The 23,395-nt window shown below is 32.9% G+C and overlaps 1 protein-coding gene across 1 annotated transcript; it reads right to left on the reverse strand.

The window, feature by feature from the left end:
* Positions 1-200: 200 nt before the first annotated feature.
* On the reverse strand, positions 201-2,797 carry LOC128191264 (tetratricopeptide repeat protein 29-like). Its single transcript, XM_052863350.1, has 6 exons — positions 2,755-2,797; positions 2,545-2,630; positions 2,305-2,396; positions 1,663-1,786; positions 825-1,059; positions 201-395 (listed from the first exon to the last, which is right to left on the reverse strand). Exons 1-6 carry the CDS (start codon positions 2,795-2,797, stop codon positions 298-300), a joined length of 678 nt encoding a protein of 225 aa, XP_052719310.1. The 3' UTR covers positions 201-297.
* Between the last annotated feature and the right edge of the window lie 20,598 nt (positions 2,798-23,395).

Below are 23,395 nucleotides of genomic sequence, written 5' to 3' on the forward strand. Positions count from 1 at the left end.
ACAGATTGTGCCTGTACCAAATCAAGTTCAATATATAGCACATAAGGCACTCCCATATCAGTAACATGACATTTCTGATTCATACCATATATGTACATGTGTACTAGCACATATCATAATCATGTTCTTACACAGGAATTAAGTATGAATGCACTAAGCATTATATATATGTATCAACAAGAATAAAATATCACAGGATCTTTTTCCCCCCACATAGGGATTGAACCACATTGATCTTAAGTTTTTGGTTCATTTTTGAAATTTTACTTCACTTTCAAAATTCTAAATGATCTCCCTTTAGCTTGCTTCCTCTCCCTTGCTTGACTCCGCTTTTTCAGAGGCAGGCTTTTCAGGTTCCTCTTTAGGCGCTGATGGTGCAGGGGGCTCCTCTACTTCTACAGGTTAAAAATATCAAATAAAATGCTAACCTCTATATATATATATTGGATACCACAAAGTGGGTACACAATTAAATTAATGCACATATTTTTGTTGACATATTAATTGAAGATTCCTTATTTTGTGCGAGTTTCAAATTCACAATTCTGACTTTTTTCTATCAAACTGAGTTTGTTTGATGATGGTATTATAAAATTGTGAATTTCAAACTTTTTTAAAATTTATTTTTAAAAGCTTACAATTAAAAAAAAATAATGGCAAGATTTTATAACCTGCATACATGGCAGATGTTTTTCTGTTTCTCACAATTTTGAGTTGATTATAATTCCACATATTAACATGAAATTAGGAATCTACTACATGTTTATTGTTTTCATATTAATTGTGCAACTAGCTGGTGATAAAAAATCTCATCATCAACATACTTGGCTCAGGGAAAGGCTTCTTAAAGTCGTCTGTTCTAGCATCCTTCCACTCACAGAGCCTCTCTAGGGCCGGGCGGGTTCCCATGACGATGTGCTCGCTCAGTCCCTTCAACATCTTGTGTGCCATGGAGATGCCATACTGGACTCTGTTTGTGTTGATGGATTCTAGGTCTCCCATGGATCGGGCTATGTTGTAAGCCTTACTGAAATACTCAGTAGCTTCTTCATACCGACCCTAAAATCATGAATGTAAAATAAAATATTATTGAAAATTATTTTTAAAAATCACATTAAAAAGAGCAATTTTTTTTAAATTTTTGTCTTCCTGGAATCATAGGTGATTTTCTTTCTCTATTACATGTATGAAACTGCTTCTGCATTAACGATCTCCAATCCTGAGCCATGTTCGATAACTCTAAATTATTCTGATTCTTTTATTTGTACCATAAATCTGCCTATGATAAAGACAGATTTATTTAATCTTCTAGTGTTAGTATAACGATCAGTTATTCAACAAAATGCTTGGCTAATAGTGGATTCACAGAGATCTACTACATGTATAAGAAGTAAAGGGGTTCGAGACACCAATGCACCGTTACAACCTTCTTCTTTTTTTAAACCTCAACTCTTATATTTATTTCATTATATTCATCTTGGACAAATTTGAAATAACTTTGTAAAATGCATGGATACAATCTAAAATTTTACTTTATTCAAGTTTATAACACAAATAACATTTTTATGATGAAAAATACTTTGAGGCTGAGGATCGGAGAACTTTTTGTTAATCATTAATAAAACTACCAATTTAATAAAGAATATTTGTTATATGACTCACCAGAGAATTAAATATATTTCCCAGATTATGACAAGCTTTACTGAGGCCTTTCTCCTCCCCACTCTGTTCCGTGACCTCCACAAATTTCATCAGATAGTCTATACTTTTCTCTAGTTTACCTTGCCTGAAAGAATAGATTTGTCTCCATTATCAACCATTTTTCCATTTCATAATAAAAAAATATTATCATTTAATGATTATCTTCTCTCCCTCCAGCTGCGAGATACCAGATGATTAGTACATGATGAACATTATTAAACAGATACTGTAAATTCCTAATTAAACGTGAAAAATTTAAAATCGCGAGAAGCACCCCTTGGGGGATTTTAAAATCTCGCCATTATTTTTTGGGAGTTGGGAACAATAAGAAATATTAATATATGTTTGGCATTCGCATTTTTACATTCTTGCGATTTGATTCAAAACATTGGGATTGTGGAATTAAATACTTGCGTAATATTAGGAATTTACAGTATACATATATCCAGTAGGTACCTGGCTGTTATTTTTTTAAGAAAATTTAAATCAATATAAGCATGATACCATATATTCTCCATTCCCCCTTAAAAACTTAAATAGCCTTACAATGATTTCGAGGAAAAAAATCATCTACAGTAAATTAAAATGGCATATTTTACAAACCTTGCATAGGATTTGGCGATGGCATCACATGCTTTACCAATACCATCACTATCCTTGGTTGCATTACATGTATCCAAGTAGTTGTTTAAGTACTGCAAAACATGAAATGATAATTATTGTTCCTTGCATAGTCACCATGCATGGATAAATTCATTCATGCTTTACTAGCTAATCCATTCACTACTGAATGCATGTATTTCTTTTCTGTTTAATCAAAATGCACAAATAAAATGAATATACCTCTAAAGCAGTTTCACCCTCTCCAATTTTATCGTAGGCCTGTCCCAATCTGTAAGCAGCCTGTCCCTCAAGAACTCTGTCATTGCCTGTAAAAATCAACAATCCAAATACACCTCTTAACATTGAAATACAGCTCCAGTGTCCAAAAAGTTCATTTGATACTAAAATTCCATTAGTCTTTTAATAATATTCTTATTTTAAGTTTCCTACCCTGTGATAATTTTAAGGAACATTGTAAAACATAATGAGACATAATCAATCCTTACTTTCGTTTCAAATTTATGGCTTTTTTTAGGTATTCGAGGGAATTCTGTTGGTCCTCCTCCTCCATTCGCTGACCAATGGTTGTATAAATGCGACTGAGATTGATACAGGCATCTGTGTGGTAGGTCAATTCATCCGCTTGGATCAACTCCTTGTGATCAACGGCCAGCTTGTAGTAGTTCTCAAAATGTTCAGCTGTCTCACAGTATTGACCTATAACAAATAAAAATACAATTTTTTTTAAAATTCAGTATATTTAAAAACCTAAAGTAATTTATAAGAGATTTTAAGGGGGAGTGCGTCCGTCTTGTACATTTGAGGATAAGAATGTAAACATTTCTTGAACCGGTTTGTTTCTGTCCGAAACTGGCCAAAAATGTTGCCAAAAGATATAAAAGCAATAAATATGAAGTCCTACATGTCATTTTGCTTGAAAAGTATGCATACAAGAGCAGGACAATACTTTTTAATCACTCAGAACAGCTGTCGAACTGCGCAGGTACAGAGTTATTTTGAAGATGTAAAAATCTGAAAAAGATATGAAGGGGGTTAATTAATGTTCTCTATACACTAACGCACGGTATTCAATTTGTCTGCACCGCATGGTGTTATAGAGCCGACAAAATAAGCATTCAATGCTTAATTATATCATGCACTTTCAGTTTTAAATGAAGCAACTGCATTTTGAATTACTCAGTTTAAGTACGTTTATCAAAGAGCAAGATACGGTATAATGAAGTACGGATGATCTTGGTCGAAGCCCAAACTTAAAAATGTTAAGTTTTTTGCCAAACCTTTGGATACAAACAGTCATACATATAACAAATATACAAAAAATCATGTCGAACATAATTACATGTAAATTCCGTCTTTGCTTTAAGTTTTTGATCTTTTAATTCGTGATGTAAATACGGAGTGAGGACTCAGTCACTCAAAATATAGCCATTAGTTCTTTAAAAATGATACTAGCCTATTTGTTCTTTCTTAATTTTCCAGAATGAAATTCATTCATGCACGTTCAGTACAGACATCAAGTTTCCAAATATCACGAGTAAGATATCACATTCACTTCTATGTGGCCATGGGTCAGTAGATTATCTTAAACTTTAGATGCCTTAATTCTTGTGAATAGACGTCTCATATTTATCATTAGATTGCTTTCGTTTGTGAGCAAGTAAAAGCTATAACTACAAATACTTCTACATATTTATATTCTAAATGAAAATGCATGCAATTATTTTTAGCTCACCAAGACGCAGTCGAGGGGGGATTTTTATGCTATACCCTTAGGTTTTTGAAGCCAGTTAAAAATTTGAGAGCAGATGCCATTTCATATCTAAGTTTTCATTGGTTCTACCAAACTTGGACAGATGATGTATCTTGTGATACTGAGGCGCGCATGTATAAGTAATTTTTGTTTTTAGGTATTAAATGGTTTACTTTTGCATTTTGAATGATTAAGCAAAATTTGAGTGTTAGAAGTCAAGTTACAGACGACAAATATGAAAAATTTCAGTTCAAATTGTGTCCAAGTCCCTTTAAAAATGGAAAAATGAAATTTAATATTTTGACCTCAAATTCTTTTTAAGTCCCTAGGTTTCAAATTGTGTTGGAGTATTGACGCTGATTACCGAATAAATTAAATTTTGGTCATACCAAATCAGACTTGAACAGTTAGTTTTACTATTGATGTGTAAATAGAGACAATTCAGATACAGATCTTTATTATCGGGATGTCTTGACCAACTTTCATGGTTCATGTAAGTTTAGATTTAAACATAATGCTAGCTTCAGATCCAGTGTCTAATCTCTTCAATCAAAGATGCTAAAAACACCTGGTCCTACTTCCCTCACACTTGCTTGATGGATGTTTAAATAATGTAATATAACACATACTTTCAATTCTTATTACTGTAAACCAACTTTTATTCGCGACGACATTATGAAAACAATGACAATAACAAACCGTGAAACATCTCAAAAATCCATAAAACGAAATACAAATTCAAAGCAGACAACATGGGCCTCCAAATAGATATAGGTAGGATCAGGTGCCTAGGAGGAGTGAGAATCCTTTTCTGACCGATCGCACCCGCCGTCGCAATTTACTGGTAATAAACGATTAATCTTTTGCGAGTATTACAGCGTGATTTAGACCCGTGTTGTTATTACAACCATGCGACCAAGGCTGGTTCGTGGCAAGAAATATTCGCGAATCATATGTACGATACGATATTATTTAATTTTGTGCCATATCTCATTACACAATATTTTACCGTATTACTCATATTAAAATATTGTATTGTATCATATAGAACAATGCAAAATTGCTGATATGACGTGATAAAAATTTGTGTCATACCATGCAATACAATATTATAAAAAAAGATTATTAACTCTGATTTTCATGTTATATAATAAAGATGGTCTCATGAAAGTGATACCTCGTCTCGATGAGCTCCGTAATCTTTGATTACATATTTCTCACTTATGGAGACTAAGTCGGGTATAGCTTATGCTAAACCTTTTTAAGGCGTCGAGCTAATGCTCGGCAGCCTTCTAGCGATCGTCTGGATTGGCAATCGTCCAAAAATTCATGCACTGCTCCGCCTTTTAAATGCGCACAAAATAATAAGTTCCTTAAAGTATTAAACGTATTACAAGATTTTTATTCCATTTATTCAACTACATTGTGTACAAAAAATCCAACCTTGCCTCCCTGGTTATTGATAACTCTTTGCATAAGTATAAATTTGCCTATTCAAGAATGGCGGATGAATACAAAAGGTGTAAACATTACTAAATATTATTTTAGTTTATCGATTACATTTTAACTGGAGACCGTGCCCGATAGAAATAAAATTTGATATGTAAATTTATTTGTTATCGGGCACGGCCTCCAAAATGAATGTAAGCGATAAACGTATCTAGTGATTTTGTTGCAATAAATAAACACGATAATGCAGTCGGTTTGGTCGAGCAAAAAATAGCACGTGTTGTGGATTTGTTTGTAAACAACCATACCATAGGTAATTTTGTTTCAAACGGGAATTGAAATAAATAAAAGTATGTTTTATTATTATAATTAGAGACACACTGTAATCAATGTATTCACCTTGAAAATTGTTCAAAGACTGTTTAAAGCAGAAAGAAAATACATGTATAATTATTTTTAACTTTGAAATTTCTTTGATTTTTGTAACTATGATGAGTTATTGTATTATAAACGCATCACAACATATTATATATGGAAATATAGTGATTTTTGTTTTTAAAGAACGCAAAACATAATTCATTTACTTTTTTTATTCTAATATGTATTATTTGATATACGACTATGAGTACAAAAATTCAAATTATTGATATCATATTTTATCAATCTATATAAAAGAAAATGTCAGCTCGATGCCTTTGTGGCCGTTCCGGCCTTTGATTTTTTTTAAAGTATCTGGTGTCGACGTTTGTTTTAACAGTGTTTGATATTTTTGAGCTTAAACCCCTTGGGGTCAATATTTTGAGGCCATAATATCAGTCGAGGTCAGTGTATCAGAGTCCCCATTCCAATAGGGAATGAAACATTCGGGTGGGAGTTCAATACTATGCCATAGCTTTCCTTACAGTTATACCAACTTCCTAGCTAATTCCAGCCAGCGAAGGGAAAAAAAGGATGAATTTTCAGAGTATGTAGGGAAGATAAGAAGCGATTGATTCAATGCAGTACCACATTAATATAATGTAAACGACATTCAAGCGGGAACATTTTTCATTGGCCAATTTGGTTTGAGTCTATTATACCGAAAATTTTAAGCAAAGGAACGACATTCACTCAGGAAACACCCAATCACAAACGAAAGCAATGGCTGTCAAGTCGAGGATATACATGTACATAAATTATTTTTTTATTGGAAGTTGCTTTGGAGACATTTAATACTTAGCCACCAGTCTTAATAATTGTTCAGTATATAAATATTTATTTTCCGTATCTTGAACCAAAACTTGATTCACTATAAAATATAAAGATACATTCATTGCTTTTTCTATGTCATGTATACTGATTAAAGAAATCCAACATAGATTTCTAATTTCGTTTTATGTTTTTTAACTTCTGATAAAACCAACCCCCCGTCAGTACTTTTTGTACTTTGATTAGATCATAATAAATCTTCTCAAAAAGAAGAACTCTGCATAGAGATACAGGAAAACATTCAAACTATAATGTTAAAATTTATGGATTTATTTTTCTAAATCATAGTTTGTTTATACCATGCCGTTTATTTTCTGAATGCCTAGTTTATAGCTTATAAATCAATTCATTAAAAAAATCCAGGTGGGTCTAATGGTTAATATGTCGACCACCCAGCCTCCTTAACACACTTAAGAGAATGTGCTTCACTTTAAAAAAAAATCTTTCTCTTTTTATGGTCTTTAATTTTGTATTTTAGCTCATCTAAGCATGTCTGTTGTCTGTTGTCTGTCGTCGTCGTTGCTGTCGTTGTCGTAAACGTGTCGCAGTTTCACTTTCTTCTTTAGAACCAATATCAACCTAACTTGCCATAAAGCATCGATATCCCTGGTCAGTAAAGTTTTAACATATGTGGAGCTTTCTCAGGTGAAGTAGGTTCAAATCTGTTTAAATTAGTGGGGAGGTTGAATTTTTACAAATTAATATAAAGGAAAAATCTTTCTGAAAATCTTCCTTAGAACCCATATGGTCAAATACGTTGAAATTCATAGATCCCTGAAAATTGAAGGGTCAAATTTTCACACAGGAATTTGTAATGGAAAATGTTTTAAAACTTCCTCTCAACAACCTTAACGCTTTTAGTCAGAAAAGTCAAAACTTATGTGGAAGCAATCTCAGGTAGTGCATTGTGTAACATACATGTAAAGAAATACTAAATAAACGTAAAATTTGGCTGAATTGTACAATGTTTATTAATATATTTGAATTAATTTTTCTCTGCTTAGTACCCTGAAAAATGCAGAATTTAGATAATCAATGACAAAAAACCCGTTTATATTTCATATTATTAGGCAATTAGGATTTTTTCAGTTTGAAACTGGGTATCTGTGGTATCATAACAAAAATTGTATGATATTCACGTTTTGAAACGCAATTAAACAATCACAAAACTTCAAATAGATCATAAAGAGCAAATTTAATTTCGATGAAAATTCACCCATACAGCATTGTGATAGGAAAACCAAACAAGACAACCTATTTAAGATATTAATAATTATATAACAATCCTAATTTTAAAAATTGTTCTCGTTTGTTCACATTTCTACTGAAAATTATTTGAAGTTTACAATTTTCTGTATGTAGTTCTCATATCAATGAATATCTTGAAAAAGTATAAAATGACTAGCTTTGTTTTTATTTTATTGATTTTTTTTATTTTTATTTATTTATTTTTTTTTGACTAATGACATTCTTATCATGCAGTGTATTACACATAAAAATACAGTACTGTACTGAAGGAAAGTAAAATCTTTATTTTTTGTAATACGATGTAGAATTCATCAAACTAATAGGCTTCTTCTGAAAATTATCAATTTTATAAATGATTCATTTTTTCTAACATTTTCTTACCTCATGGTTTATCGTACAATTTCTGTCAGGATCCTTTATTGACAACTTATTATCAAAATTATGATAATATCATCGTTTATCTTCTCTGTAGTATGTCTCAAGTTATTGCTTCTATCACTATTTGATGATTTTTGATAAAAATAAAAACACCTGCCAAAGAGGTACAATTCAAATCGATAATGGGAAAAAATTCTAGATTTCTTAATTGATACATCATCTGTTTTTACCAGGATCGAAAACAAACATCATACGGGGATTCAAATGGAAACGTTGACATCTTTCCCACAAATGGAAGTACTCAGAAAACTTTTATGTCTTTTGTAATGCCTATTCTATGTAGATTTTCTATTTTTATTTGTGTATTGAAACCTGAAGCGGTAGAGGGGAGGGGGGGGGGGGTATTTCAAAACACTCATTGACAATCTAGACTTTTTTCATTCTAGTAAATGGATGTAGTTTGGGCGCAACGATATTTATGATTATCGAAATGTTACGCAAAAAGTTGTGGAAGCAGAGACTTAGGACAGAGTATAGATGGGATGAATGTTATATTGTAGCTGAGTTAATGGCTATATGCTGCCTTTTTACTGTGACTACAATTTCATTGCAGCCATGATGACTGGGTAGTTTTTGTATAGTTATAAGTGTTGGTGCTGGTGTGTCTAGATTTTAAATCTAGAGGAAAATAAAAGGAATGAATTTATTTTTTAAAAAATACACACAATATTTAGAAAAAATAAATGTTTTCTTATCTAAATATGCAAGATTGATTGCAAGATATACATGTATCTTAATATATTATCTATCATTGATTAAATATGGGTTTATACTGTGTGCTACATGTACATTTCTGATATTTCTAAATGATTTTTATGCGCTAAAAGATATTAGTCGACATTTGCTGTAAACTTCTGTTTTTACCTCTATTTAATTAACTGAGAAGTCGTTCTTCTACGGCCTGGTCTCGAACAATTTTGATTAATTGTCAATAAAAAATGGTCTTGTTTGACTTTATATTTACTGTGTTTAGAAACCATTTGTCATATATGTTGACTAAGTCAGAGCTACCCATTTGTCATGTTTGCTTACTGTGTAGTGTGTCGTCATAATTGACGTTTTTGAATTTTTTTTCGTGCGGGGGGGGGGGGGGGGGGGTGGGGGTGGGGGGGTTGTTTGGTTGGTTGTTGTTGTTTTTTTATTTTTAGGAGGTGGAGGGGTTATTGCATTCTTTTCAAAGACAAATAATGTACTCTATATTTATTGTATAAGTCACGACAGATGTCATCTTTTTACCTTCCTGTTTTGTTACATTCCTGTTTTGTTACACAATACCGATTCCCATCGTAACCATTTTTACTATATAATAGATTAAGTTACTGAAAATTACCGCATATAAATGTCTCCTTACTGAAGGTTATACATCACACACCCTCGGAAAAACCTACTTTTGGTTTAGTGTATGACAGTACTTGGACGAACTCTTATTGTAAATCTTACAGGACGAAAAAGTAAGTATATAACCGTTTGATGACAGATTCATAATCAAAAACAGTAGAATCAAATTACTAAATCAAAAATACTATCGACAGGGGATTTACAATAAATTACGCACTTTGAAAAAAATTCAACGTACTTTGAAAAAAAAATTCAGAGTGCGTTGATATCGTCGATATTAACGCACTTTGAACAAAAAATTGTTCAGGGTTTAGTCAAAATAATATATGATTTTTGGTACAATAAATAATTGTTTTAACCTTGTGTAGCTTAATGGGATATATTTTAGAAAAAAACCCATGCATTCTCAGCTACCTTGAAAAACTCTATTATTACTCTACTGTTTCTCGATTAGATTTTTTTTTCGAGAACAACTCTTGAGATTTGAATTATCCAAACATGAGATAAACTGCATTTTCCATTTTTTTTTGGTGTGCATGCAGCAAACTTACTAGTTATCTGGTACATTGCGTTGTGCCAGAAACAAAAATGATTTATATTTTTTTATTGATAATGAAGATAATATAACATATTTCAAGTGGCTTCAATTGCATGTACTAATAAGCAAACCAAATGTGAAAAGAAGGATACGTTAGTTAAGATTATTAAAAACAATATGATCTTTTAGAGGTTCAATGCGATGAATAAAAACCCACACCCTAATGCTTATTTTTAAGTTTATAACAATTTAATGTTTGTCAATGTACACATAATTTTTTTTAATGAAGTGATTTATTTGATTTGATTTTGAAAAGAGGGTTTACGTTAAAACACTTATAGATTCTTAAACATACCATTACAGAAATTATTGTTTGACCAGCTCGTTTTTTTTAAATATTACATTACTTAGTATACAACAAAGCTTATTTCTTTTTCCGATTTTGTCATGTTTTGGAAGGAAAAAAGAGGGTAGGGGACCTTCCTGTAACCAATCAAATGAGGTACTGGTAATTGACTTGTATCTTCGGTTGACCCCCACCCCCACCCATATCCCCGTTTTCAAAGACGGTAAATTAGATTCATTAGTGTTAACAAATCACCATACTATCAACAAATTAGGAATCTTATTCAAGAATTTGTGATTTATACATATTTTTTTCAAAATGCCTCAAGTGTCTCGATACTAAAAATTGTTGATGTACCTTTATAACGCACTTTGAAATTTTTGTTCAAAGTGGGTTAAATTGATCCCAAATTTAACGCACTTCGGAAAATTTTTTCAAAGTGCGTTAATTTTTTCCCAAATTTAACGCACGTTGAACTTTTTTTCAAAGTGCGTAATTTTTTCAAACTGCGTTGCCACAGTGCTCCCTCTGCTAAATATGCCCCACTGTTACAAAAAGACAAATCTAAATGGAATGTCGTGCATTGAAACATATATGTATATACGTATTTGTGTATTTTGGAGAAAAAAACCCCAGAAAACAAATGAGAAATTTCGACCAAAACCCGGATATTTTATACCAAAAAATTAACTGTCTGTGAAATAGTATCTGATCTATGTACCCATAGTGAATGTCTTCCATACAGTATTCGATATCCCTCGCGTGCGCATATGTAATTTCGCAATTTTTCTGGATTCAAAAGAATTGCGATACCGTACGATACACTTAGTGTCCGATAACACTTCCAACTCTGCATCGCCGTAATATATTCAGAATAAAATTGTAGTTAACATACATGTATCATAAAGGATAGTCGTCAGACATTTTACAGTATACTAGTAAACCTGTACAATCTTCACTTTTTTGGCACCGTCTTAGTAAAGTTAGTTGTGAATTCGCGTATATGTTATACATATTAGTTTAGCTGTTTTGGCTTAGTAAGGAAAGAGATTATCAGTTCATTACGTGCATTCACGTTCATTTACGTTACAAACCGATATACTCTGTTGCGGTGGTGTATTATAAAAAGATCAATTTAAAGGCGGAGGTTTTTAACCGGGTGGTTTACCTCAGGTAAGTTCAGGTGGGGATGGAGCCCCGAGGGAAGGACACTCGCTTGTGTATGTACATGTCTACATACACGGGGTGTTAAAATGCTATCAACAGAGTTTTTTCGATGATCTAGAAAAATATCGTATTTATATAATGTACTTGGAAAAGCAAATAGTCGATGGTTGAAATGAATATAAAAGCATGAAATAACCGCGTGCGACTTGGCCAAAATCTTTCGTTTGTTTAGGTGGCAGGGGATAGTTTCGAAGGAAAGACAAAATTTTGAAATAAAGGGAGAACCTGGGGTTTGGCTTGTTATTTGAGGGGTATAAATTGGTAGAATATTTATTGCATTCATTTTGTGGATAGAGGAGCTCATGTCAATTTCATTGATATATGACACTTTAATACTGGTATCACTTTTCATCAGATATGGAATGAAAATGGAAAATGAATGAATGTGGCCAAAATTTTCACTTTCGGTTTTGTGCTTGAAACGTAGGGTGGGTTCAGAACACTAAATGTCACTCGAAAAGAAGGTGATTGACCCCCCCCCCCCCCCATCAATCGGTGATTATTTGCATGGGTATACATTAAGCTACCAATTCTATGGTAGTTTATGGCAGTTGCCCGGGACTGGAGCATGGTTCTGGACCCGTGAAATGTGAAAAAGGGCAATTTTTCAGAAAATTTTGAGACCGTCCCTGGCTATTCTTTATAGTGCTATATGTAAGTTGTACTTGTTTTATTCTGAAATGATTAAAAATTCTCAAGAGTCGGGACCATGTGTCCTCTGCATGCAAACCAATTTTAGCTAATTTAAAAATCCACTGAAAAATTAAATCTCATATATGAGCACTATCTGCCTCACATTTCCTCGACCAAAAAAACTATCCCCTGCCACCTTAAACAAGTTTCGAATGTCCTCGTTTACCGATACCGATGGAAAGTAGCTAGATTCACGCATGCGCACATCCTGGTGATAGAATATAGAAACTAGCCTACACGCTTATCTTTTAAAAAGATTGGTGAGCTAGCGCCGTAACCATCCTAAAACACAGAAGCAGATTTCTAAAACATTGGTTAAAATTCCTGAATCGATTTATTAACAATAAAAAGACACAGTGGTGTACTGGAATTGTGCTGGAATGGGGTCTCAATTTAGAATTGTGAATCTAGAGTGGGCTTCACATCGGCAATGGCATAGCTCATTGACTGTGCCTTAATCATTATGTTTCTACTGTAATTTCAATTTCGAGGTGAACATTTTCAAGAACCATTGGTACTGTTGTGTAGCAATCGTATCTTCTCGGGCCTTTCCGGTGTGACGAAGAATATTGACCCGGTTTGAAAATTGACCCGGGGGTCAATTTTCAACGTTGAATATTGACCCGGGGGGTCATTTTTCAACGTTGAAAATTGAGACCAAAATTGTGAAATTTATACCCGGGGTCATTTTTCAACGGTATGAAAGATTTTTCTAAACTCTTTTGACCACGACACGTTGAAAATTGATCCTGTTGAGAATTGACCCCAACTTCAAAGTTTTGATCTGAACTGGAACTTACTCTACACGGTTTAAAAGTAAAATCATGCACATGTTTGAAAGTTTCAGTTTTAAAATTTTCATACTGTCCGATACATATGCGGACGTGGCTGATTTATGTCTGATTAATCATTTAAATTTGATACTGAAAATATAATATTATTTTATATTTATATTATGTTATCTAATTTTATCAACAACTACTAAGGTAAAATCTTAAACTTGTGTTGTCTTTTCACATTAGATTGCAAACCCCTTTGTGAATAAGTATTTTTCATTACTTTACACGTAAATTTAACTTATTACTATTTCTTTCGAAAATAATTTTGAAGCTCACCAAGACAAAATTTGGTATTTTTGAGTAAACATTATATTATTTCCTGTTTTTAAATCTTAGGTGGGACTTCTTCAAAACGCCACTTATAACCTTTCTTGTCTATCTTTGAGAGTAGAAAGGTTGTAGCAAATTCAGCATATCAGTGCGAATCATTCATTGAAGGGAAACGTCTTGTCATCGGAGACATTGCCATGGTGTTTTGATTGAACATTTATAAAAGACTGGATTCTTGGAAGGATAGGAGGATGGATAATTCTATTCTGTGAATTTGAAAAAAAAATAACTCAAACATCCAGAACTTGCAATATTTGCTTTCCATCTCTTAATTATTCTGCCCTCGCCTAAAGTAACCATAAACGCCATAATATGTTCCTTGGACTAGAGTTCTCACATATTACAGAACAGTTGAAATACTTCTCTACTCCTTTTAAAAGCTTCTAATCTATTTTATCTTTCAATTCCTGCTGGCATATGTCAAACTATTTTGTTTTTAAGATACTGTAAACCAACTTTTATTTGCGTCTGAGAAAATTTTTCCTCAAAGCAGTCATCAATGTATGGCTTAACTAAATTAACAGATGTAGAAAAGACTTGGTTGTTTAGATAATAAGTAGCAAAATCAGATCGTCGCGAAAAAAGATGGTTTACAGTAAGCACAGAAACCCTCAAACTAGGCTTCATCAAAGGTAAAAATAGTTACTATAATCAATTGTCATGTCTTTGAAAATACTGTCAGCTAATTGTAATGGTTTAGGGAACGATAAGAAACAAGATGGTCTCTTTCCTTACTTGAAAAACTTATCGTTTGACATTTACTGCCTTCAAGACACTCGCTTTTTGCCTAAAAAGGAAAATGATATACGAAAAAGGTGGGGTGGTAAATGCTTCTTTAGTTCTCTTACAGCGCCTACAGCCTCAAGAGGTGTAGCAATTCTACTCAATGAAAACTTTGCTGCCACAGTTTCTGGAGTACAAATAGATTCTAGTGGTAATTATCTTATGTTAAAGCTTACTATTCTGGAGAAAAGGTTCCTTCTTTGTAGTATTTATGGACCTAATAGCGATACCCCATCTTTTTATGATAAACTTCAAAAAAATATTAATGAAATGGAGTTTGACTGTGAAAGAGTTATTCTATGTGGAGATTTTAACCTGGTATTAAATACAGATTTAGATTATATCAATTATGAGCATGAAAATAACCCTTTTGCAAGAAAAAGGGTTTTACAACTTATGGAAGATAATAATTTGGTTGATGTTTTTCGTGAGAGGAATCCAGGTGTCAAATCACATACTTGGACAGCTTCTAATAAAAGTAAAAAAAGTAGATTAGACTTTTTCCTAATATCTGAGAGTCTCTGGCCACATCATCCAGAAAGCTGTATAGTAAAAAATGATGCATGTACTAGTGTAGGTAAATATGATCATTCTATGATAACTCTAAGTTTAGATTTTCATTTATGGGAATTTGACAATTCCTTCTTATCAGATAAAAAGTTTGTTGAATCAATAAATAAAATGATACAAAGGGAACAATCCCCACATCCTGATCAAAGCTGTGAAGAAGAAGCGGTAGTAGTTAATGATCAAGCATTTTTAGAAAATCTTCTTGAGAAAATTAGAGTTGAATGTAGTTCATATCCACCATGCAGTAGAAATACAGAAAATTCTATGAACGATTCAGAAAATGTACATGAACAAAGAGTGTGGATGGAAGAAGAGGAATCAAGGGATACTTTGAGCGGAATTATCCCACGTATAAAGCTAGAAAACGATTGCTTTATTGATAAACAGTCAGATATTCTGAGGAAAACCAAAGAAAACTACAAAACGTTGTATGATAGAAAGGAATTTGCCGCTGTTGAAGATCGTGACCGTCAGGAAAATCTTCCATTTTCAAACATAAAAAAGCTTGCTGACAAAGATTCAAGTTCATTAGAAGGTCCCATAACTTTGGAACAAGCAACAGAAACACTGAATAGATTGAAATCAAATAGGTTACCTGGTTCTGATGGATTTACATTACAATTTTTTAAAGATTTTTGGGAAAATCTTGGCGCAATTGTTGTTCGATCAATTAATTATGCATTTGATAAAAAAAAAAAGTTGAGCATTACTCAGAGATATGGTTTTATTACATGCTTGCCTAAGGAAGACAAACCAAAGCACTTTTTAGAGAACTGGAGACCAATATCTCAATTGAATACTGTGTATAAAATTGCATCTGGTTCAATTGCTTATAGAATTCAACAACATTTAGAGAATATTATTCATCCTGATGAATCTGGCTTTGAACGCGGTAGCAAAGAAGCTAAAAATATTAGACTTGTATATGATATCATGCAATATGCTGAAGAAGAAAATACTCCAGGTCTTCTTCTCTTTGTTGATTTTGAGAAATCGTTTGATTCTTTGTCGTGGTCTTTTATTGAGAAATCACTTAATTTTTTAAATTTTGGTGAGTCTATTAGAGAATGGATTAGTTTGTTTCAGTCAAAGATTATATCAGCTGTGAAGCAGGGAGGAAACTTATCAGAAGCTTTTTACTTGCACCGTGGATGTCGCGAGGGCGATCCTTTATCCCCATTACTATTTCGGATGTGTGCCGAAATCCTTGCTATCAAACTAAGTGAAAGCAATGACATCAATGGTATTAACTTTTTAGGAAGGGAAAAGAAAATCTCTATATTTGCTGATGACACTTTAATTCTAATGTTGAATGGCAGTAGAAAGTCTTTAGAATCAAGTCTAGGAATATTAAGAGAGTTTGCAGAAATCTCAGGTCTTCATATCAACCTTGACGAAGCAAAAGGTATTTGGGTAGGAAGCTCTAAATGCTGTGATTTTGTGTTAAAACCACCAAACGAAGCCCTTAAATTGGGAGACAAAACTTTTCAGTTACATGGCATGGAATTTGACACTGCAAATCTGCAAAATGTATGTAATATGAATATCAGGTTACAGTTGAAAAATATAAGGGAAATATCAAGACATTGGAAATATAAAAAATCTATACCTGAAGATTTTTTAAAAGTTTTGGAAACAGATATTTTGCCAAGTTGCCTACAAATATTTTCCACCCTTCCTAATCCCTCTGATTCACTGCTGGACGAATTGGAAAGTGAATTACTCTATTTTGCAAAGGGAAGTACCGCTAGCCACAAATTGTTGAAGACTGATTGTGGTGGCATGAAAGAAATCATGATGTCAATGAAATTGGCATGGATGAAAGACTTACTACAGAGATTTGACATAGATAAAAGAAAAATGGCTTTATGTGGGAGGAAGTATATCCAAGATAAAAGTAAAGATATATCCAATTTGTTTTGGAAGGACGTTTTAAAGGCCTGGTTATATTTCTCCAAAAAATCATCAGAACAAGAAACACATCCGGCCTCTATGGAACCTCTGTTTCTTAACCCAAATATTTTGATTGGAAATAAAACAATTTTTTATGAGAATTGGTTTGAAAAGGGTATTGTTTTTGTTAATGATGTTTTGAACACAGATGGTTCCATCATTAAATTGAATGATTTCAAATTAAAGCATGGAATGAAAGTACGTTCTCTCATATATGCAAAGCTGAGCGCTGCTATTGCAGAATGGGTAAAAAAAGAAAATGTTACTCTGTCAAAAAGTACCATGTCACACATGAAATACATCAAAAAGTGGGTCCCTTTGGGTGCCGATTTTTAATTCAGCTGTTCAATGCAATCAATTTCTGACGATGCATTTTACTATAAACGGGTAAGTGGTGTGGACCTATGCACTTTGAAATTCATTTTTTTATGTAGCTTATGCAGGTATGATGGTAGCTAGCAATACAGTAAAAAACCATAATCCATATTAGGAAAAACAATTGTAAACCTATGTAAATTTTTTTTATCATAGAAATTATTCATATAAATAGTTCTTGGAAAATCAGATAAAGTAAAAAAATGTTTTTGCTTTACAAATCAAATATAACTAGTTTATAGTATGAGATGACATATATGTTCAATGGGTTGAATTTCTCAATAAAGAATCATGTGCATGACCAATAAGTATATTGTATGTAGTGTTGACAAGTACAATGTACAATTTTTTTTATTTGATGAAGCCTGGAAACTCTGGAAGAATCTCTCTCTCTCTCTCTCTCTCTCTCTCTCTCTCTCTCTCTCTCTCACACACACACACACACACACACACACACACACACACACACACACATCTATATGATTTTGTGTGATAATATAAATCCTTTTAGAAAGAAACATTCATTTATGAGAAATTTAAAAAAATGTTTATCATATCAAACAACTTTAAAAAAACCCACCAAAAATCAAAGATTCATCACTTTATATAGTGTATCCACAAGTTGTGATTTTTTGTGCATAAACTAAATCAATGCAGTTTCAATCCTTACTGGAAAGATATTGTACATAATTATGATTGGAAAATGATACAAGTGTACTGAAGTGATTGGAAGACACTCCTGTCCACCCTGGATATCAGGATTCCTCTTCAGGCCCCAAAGACTCTAGTCTCCCCTTTTGGCTCGTGGACCTATAGTGGCCAGTTAGTGGTTTGGTGAGTGGTGCAGTACAACTGGCATCTTGAACTTGATGACATGAAAAGGAAATATCCAATAGCATGGAAACACCCCTCCATTCTAAAAATAATGTACATGCATGGACCATGCTGAAGGGTCACAGATACCCTCTGTAGGTGCAGGGTATGCAGTGACATTGAACCAATCTTAATCTTCTTATTTGTCCTGAGTATGTTTTGTTCTAACCTATGGCCAAGTTGGGTGAACACTTCACTCAGATAGTACTCCGGCCTGTGTATACAAGTATCTGTAAAATTGAACTATTTTTATAATTGTCTTGAATTGTAAAAAGATTGTTGAAGCAGATGCTGGGAATGGGATTCCACAACGAGGGAGGATGGCTACTAAACCTGTTGAAGCAGAAGGAGGGAAACATCAGCCAAGTGTTAATTGGACGCCATCCAGACCATACAGAGCCATGGCAACCCCTGACGGCGGCCTTATTGCTTAAACTCACATGACCAATTCAAATACTACAGATCTGAGGCAAATTGGATTACATACTTTTTCTTGACTATTAATACATGTTTATTAACTAGATGTTGTAAATTTTTGTAGCTTGGAAACTTTTCCTATAATATGATGATCTCCACTTCTTTGTACGGTATATATATGTGTAATTACTTTGTATACATGTATTATGTAGTGTACCTGTAGACTAACTCAACAACATATTATATTTCAATGTTTATAATAAGATACATAACTGTAGTCCTTAAGTATGTAATAAGAAAGGAGGAATGATCATATAAATACATTGATTCAGAAAACATATGGCTGAATCAGCTGGGGATCGGGCCCCTGCGACTCTAGTCAGTGGCTCAACCACTCACTAGAGCTCATAATCCAGGCCGATATCCACATGGTCCATATAGCCCCAACTACTAAAAGTTTATATATTTATGTAATTGGTTTGTGACAAGTGCCTCAATACTCAATTCCAGCTCTTCTTTCTTTGCCTTTTTAGCTTACCGGAGCTGAAAGCTCAAGTGAGCTTTTCTGATCACTTTTTGTCCGGCGTCCGTCTGTCTGTCTGTAAACTTTTTACATTTTCGACTTCTTCATCAGAACCACAGGGCCAATTTCAACCAAATTTGGCACAAATCATCATTAGGTGAAGGGGATTTAAGTTTGTTGAAATGAAGGGCCACACTTTCTTTCAAGGGGAGAACATTTGTTGATATTTTAAAAAAATCTTCTTCTCAAAAATCATTTGGCCAGAAAAGAATCTTGTGTGGAAGCATCTTCAGATAGTGTAGATTCAAGTTTGTTCAAATCCTGGTCCCCGGGGGTAAGGTGGGGCCACATTGGGGGGTCAAAGATTTACATAGAATATATTTAGATAAAATCTTTAAAAATCTTCTTCTCAGAAACCAATCAGCCAGGAGAGCCGAAACCTGTGTGGAAGCATCCTCATGTAGTGTAGATTCAAGTTTGTTCAAATCATGACCCCCAGGGGTAGGGCAGGGCCACAATGGGGGATCGAACTTTTACATAGGAATATATACTATTAGTGTAAATCTTTCAAAATCTTATTCTCAAAAACCATTGGGTCAGAAAAGCTGAAACTTCAACTAATTCAAAGCATCCTTATGTAGTGTAGATACAAATTTGTGAAAATCTTGATCAATGGGGGGCAAACTTGTACATAGCTAGGAATATATAGAGTAAATTTTTTAAAATCTTCTTCTCAGAAACTAATGAGCAATGAATTAATCTGAATCTTGTATGGAAGCATCCTCAAGTGGGGTAGATTCAAGTTTGTCCAAATCATGACTCCAGGGGTAGGGTGGGAACCACAATGGGTAGTCAAACTTTCACGTAGGAATATAAAGTGTAAATCTTTTAAATTCTTCTTCTCAAAAACCATTAGGCCAAAAAAGCTGAAACTTGTACGGAAGCATCTTCAAGTAGGGTACATTCAATGGGCCTCTTGTTTAATATGTATTTTTTCCTTTTTCTTTCATTTTGCGTTTCCAGAATGTTTATGTGTTTTGTTATATTCTTGAAAATTTCATTCACCTCTCATTTGTAAAATTACGAGAGCAAAATTAACATAAGACTTTTTTGGCTTGTTTCTCAATCTTTTATGCATTGTTGCTGTAATATGCATGTATGATATCAATTACTAAATAAATATTGTTTAGATTACATGCAGTATTTTGGAAACTATTTTATAATATATTATGTACCATGTAAACATTAATAATGATCTTACATTGTGCATATGATTTTGTAGATATATTATACAAAGGAATATATTTGAATTCATATGTGCAAAAAACAGTTGCCATTGACATGCTATAAATATTAATTATTTCAAAGATGATTTATGACACTTTCACAGAAGCAATTAATGGCTTCTTTTTAGACTACTGTCAGATACTTTTAAATTGAAAATTGTGAATTTGAACATGAGTGATGAATTTCCTTTTGTGATAGAAGTTTTAATAAATAAGTGGATCTTGATTCTACTTAATTTGTGTAAAATGTCTTAACTGATTAATAAAATGTTATGAACAAAAAATATTGTTTATGCTTTTCACAAGTAAAGGTACGTGGGAATTAACCAAAATTTCTTGTACGCAAGGGGTTAGATTAAAAAAAATCACAAGTGGATGATAATTTATTTTCATAAAGAAAACTGAAGACATGTATATTAATTTTCATAGTCCATAACCGGTATTATTAAAGGATCATAACTAATTAAGTAAAAAGGATATAGAATTCGAAACAAAATGGTGAAGTGAAGGAGGCTAGATGGTGAACAAATTAACCATCAGATCCACCTAAAATTTTATAATATGATTTAGCTATTTAAACCATTTTTTGTAAAGAAAAATCAAATTTAACCTTTTAAATTTCAGTATTTTCTAAACAAACATTTATGTATAGAGCTCTTCTTTTAAAAGATGATCAATTAATCTGGTCTAAAAATGGTCTCCATTGAGTTGACCAAACTGTCAATTTCTGAATTTTCTTAATACATGCATGCTTACAGCGAAAAAGATGTTGTAAAGTTTCAAGGGGGATGTGCGGCCATCTTGTGCAATTTAGGATAAGAATGTAAACATTTCTTGAACTGGCTTGTTTCTGTCCGAAACTGGCCAAAAACGTTAGATATGAAATCATACATCTCATTTTCTTTCAAAAGAATGCATACAAGAACAGGACAATGCCTTTTTAATCACTCAGAACAACTAGCTGTCGAACTGCGCAGGTACAGACTTATTTTGAAGATTTAATAATCTGAAAAAATATGAAGGGGATTCATTAGTCTGTCCTCTCTACAATCATTTGTTGAGAAAAAGTTTGAATAGTTACATGCAAGAACAAAGAAAAAGTTTATCATAAAACATCAAACTCAAAATGCGATGGGATTTAATGAATAATTTCCCCATTAAAGATTTGCTGTAAATTTATCCAATGGCCATGGCCTCAGTACCAAATAGGAGTGCAAGAGAAGCATCGAGTTTTATGGTTTAAAACTTGCTGTCTAATGATCGACGATCAAAATAAAACAAGAATTATATGTATGCAAAAATATCCACGTGCAATATAGCTCCTCTAGTAGATATCTATCATCACAAACCAGTCCGTTATCTATGTTCCAGGTAAGTAAAAAACTGCAGCTATATTTGGACATGGAAACTTAACCTCAGCAGAGATCATTCCAGTTTAAATACTGCCAATGATGTGTACCTGGTAATATATTTAGTTTACAATTCTCTCTACTGCTCTTACATGTACAATGTATTTTGTTTGACACAAATATGCAGCATAACATCAGACCCTTTTTAAGTTTTATGTAAGTGAAATTATTTAATGACATTTTTACATTTTACAAAAAACAAAAAATGTACAATCAACATGATGTAGATAGAATGACACTTACAGAATGCAATACAGATTGTGCCTGTACCAAATCAAGTTCAATATATAGCACATAAGGCACTCCCATATCAGTAACATGACATTTCATACTTTATATGTACATGTACATGTGTACTAGCACATATTGTAATCATGTTCTTACACAGGAATTCAGTATGAATGCACTAAGCATTATATATATGTATCAACAAGAATAAAATACCACAGGATCTTTTTATTTCTCCACCTTATAGGGTTTGAACCACATTGATCTTAAGTTTTTGGTTCGTTTCTAAAATTGTACTTTCTAAAGTGTAAAGAATTGTAAATTCTAAATGATCTCCATTTAGCTTGCTTCCTCTCCCTTGCTTGACTCCGCTTTTTCAGAGGCTGGCTTTTCAGGTTCCTCTTTGGGTGCTGATGGTGCAGGGGGCTCCTCTACATCTACAAGTTGAAAATATCAAATAAAATGCTAACCTCTATATTTTTGATACCACAAAGTGGGTACACAATAAAATTAATGCACATATTTTTGTTTACATATGAATTGAAGATTCCTTAATATTCTATGCGAGTTTCAAATTAAGCAATTTTGACTTTTTTCTATCAAATTGAGTTTGTTTGATTACGGTAATCTAAAATTGAGTTTGTTTGATTACGGTAATTTAAAATTGTGAATTCCAAACTTTTGTATAATTTATATTTTAAAGCTTACAACTTTCAAAAAAATAATAACAAGATTTTTTAAACTGCATGCATGGCAAATGTTTTTCTGTTTCTCACAATTTTGAGTTGATTATAATTCCACATATTAACATGAAATTAGGAATCAACTACATGTATATTAATGTATTGATATTAATTGTGCAACTAATTAATGGTTGGAGAGAAAATATTTCATCATCAACATACTTGGCTCAGGGAAAGGATTCTTAAAGTCGTCTGTTCTAGCATCCTTCCACAAAGTGTACAAATAGAGGCTGGGCGCATCATTACAGGACTGAGGCGCACTTCCTCAAGACAAAACTTATATAATGAATTAGGGTGGGAAATGTTAAGTGATAGAAGGATAGAGGGAAAAACACAAAGTTACACTCATGTATAAAATACTTAATAATTATACACCCAAATATTTGTATGATATGGTTGAACAGTGTCTCCCAGTCTCACACAATTATTCATTACGTAATAATAACTTGTTTCACATTCCAATTAC

The sequence above is a fragment of the Crassostrea angulata genome, chromosome 7 (genome assembly GCF_025612915.1).
Source record: "Crassostrea angulata isolate pt1a10 chromosome 7, ASM2561291v2, whole genome shotgun sequence".
Classification (NCBI taxonomy): Eukaryota; Metazoa; Mollusca; class Bivalvia; order Ostreida; family Ostreidae; genus Magallana; species Magallana angulata.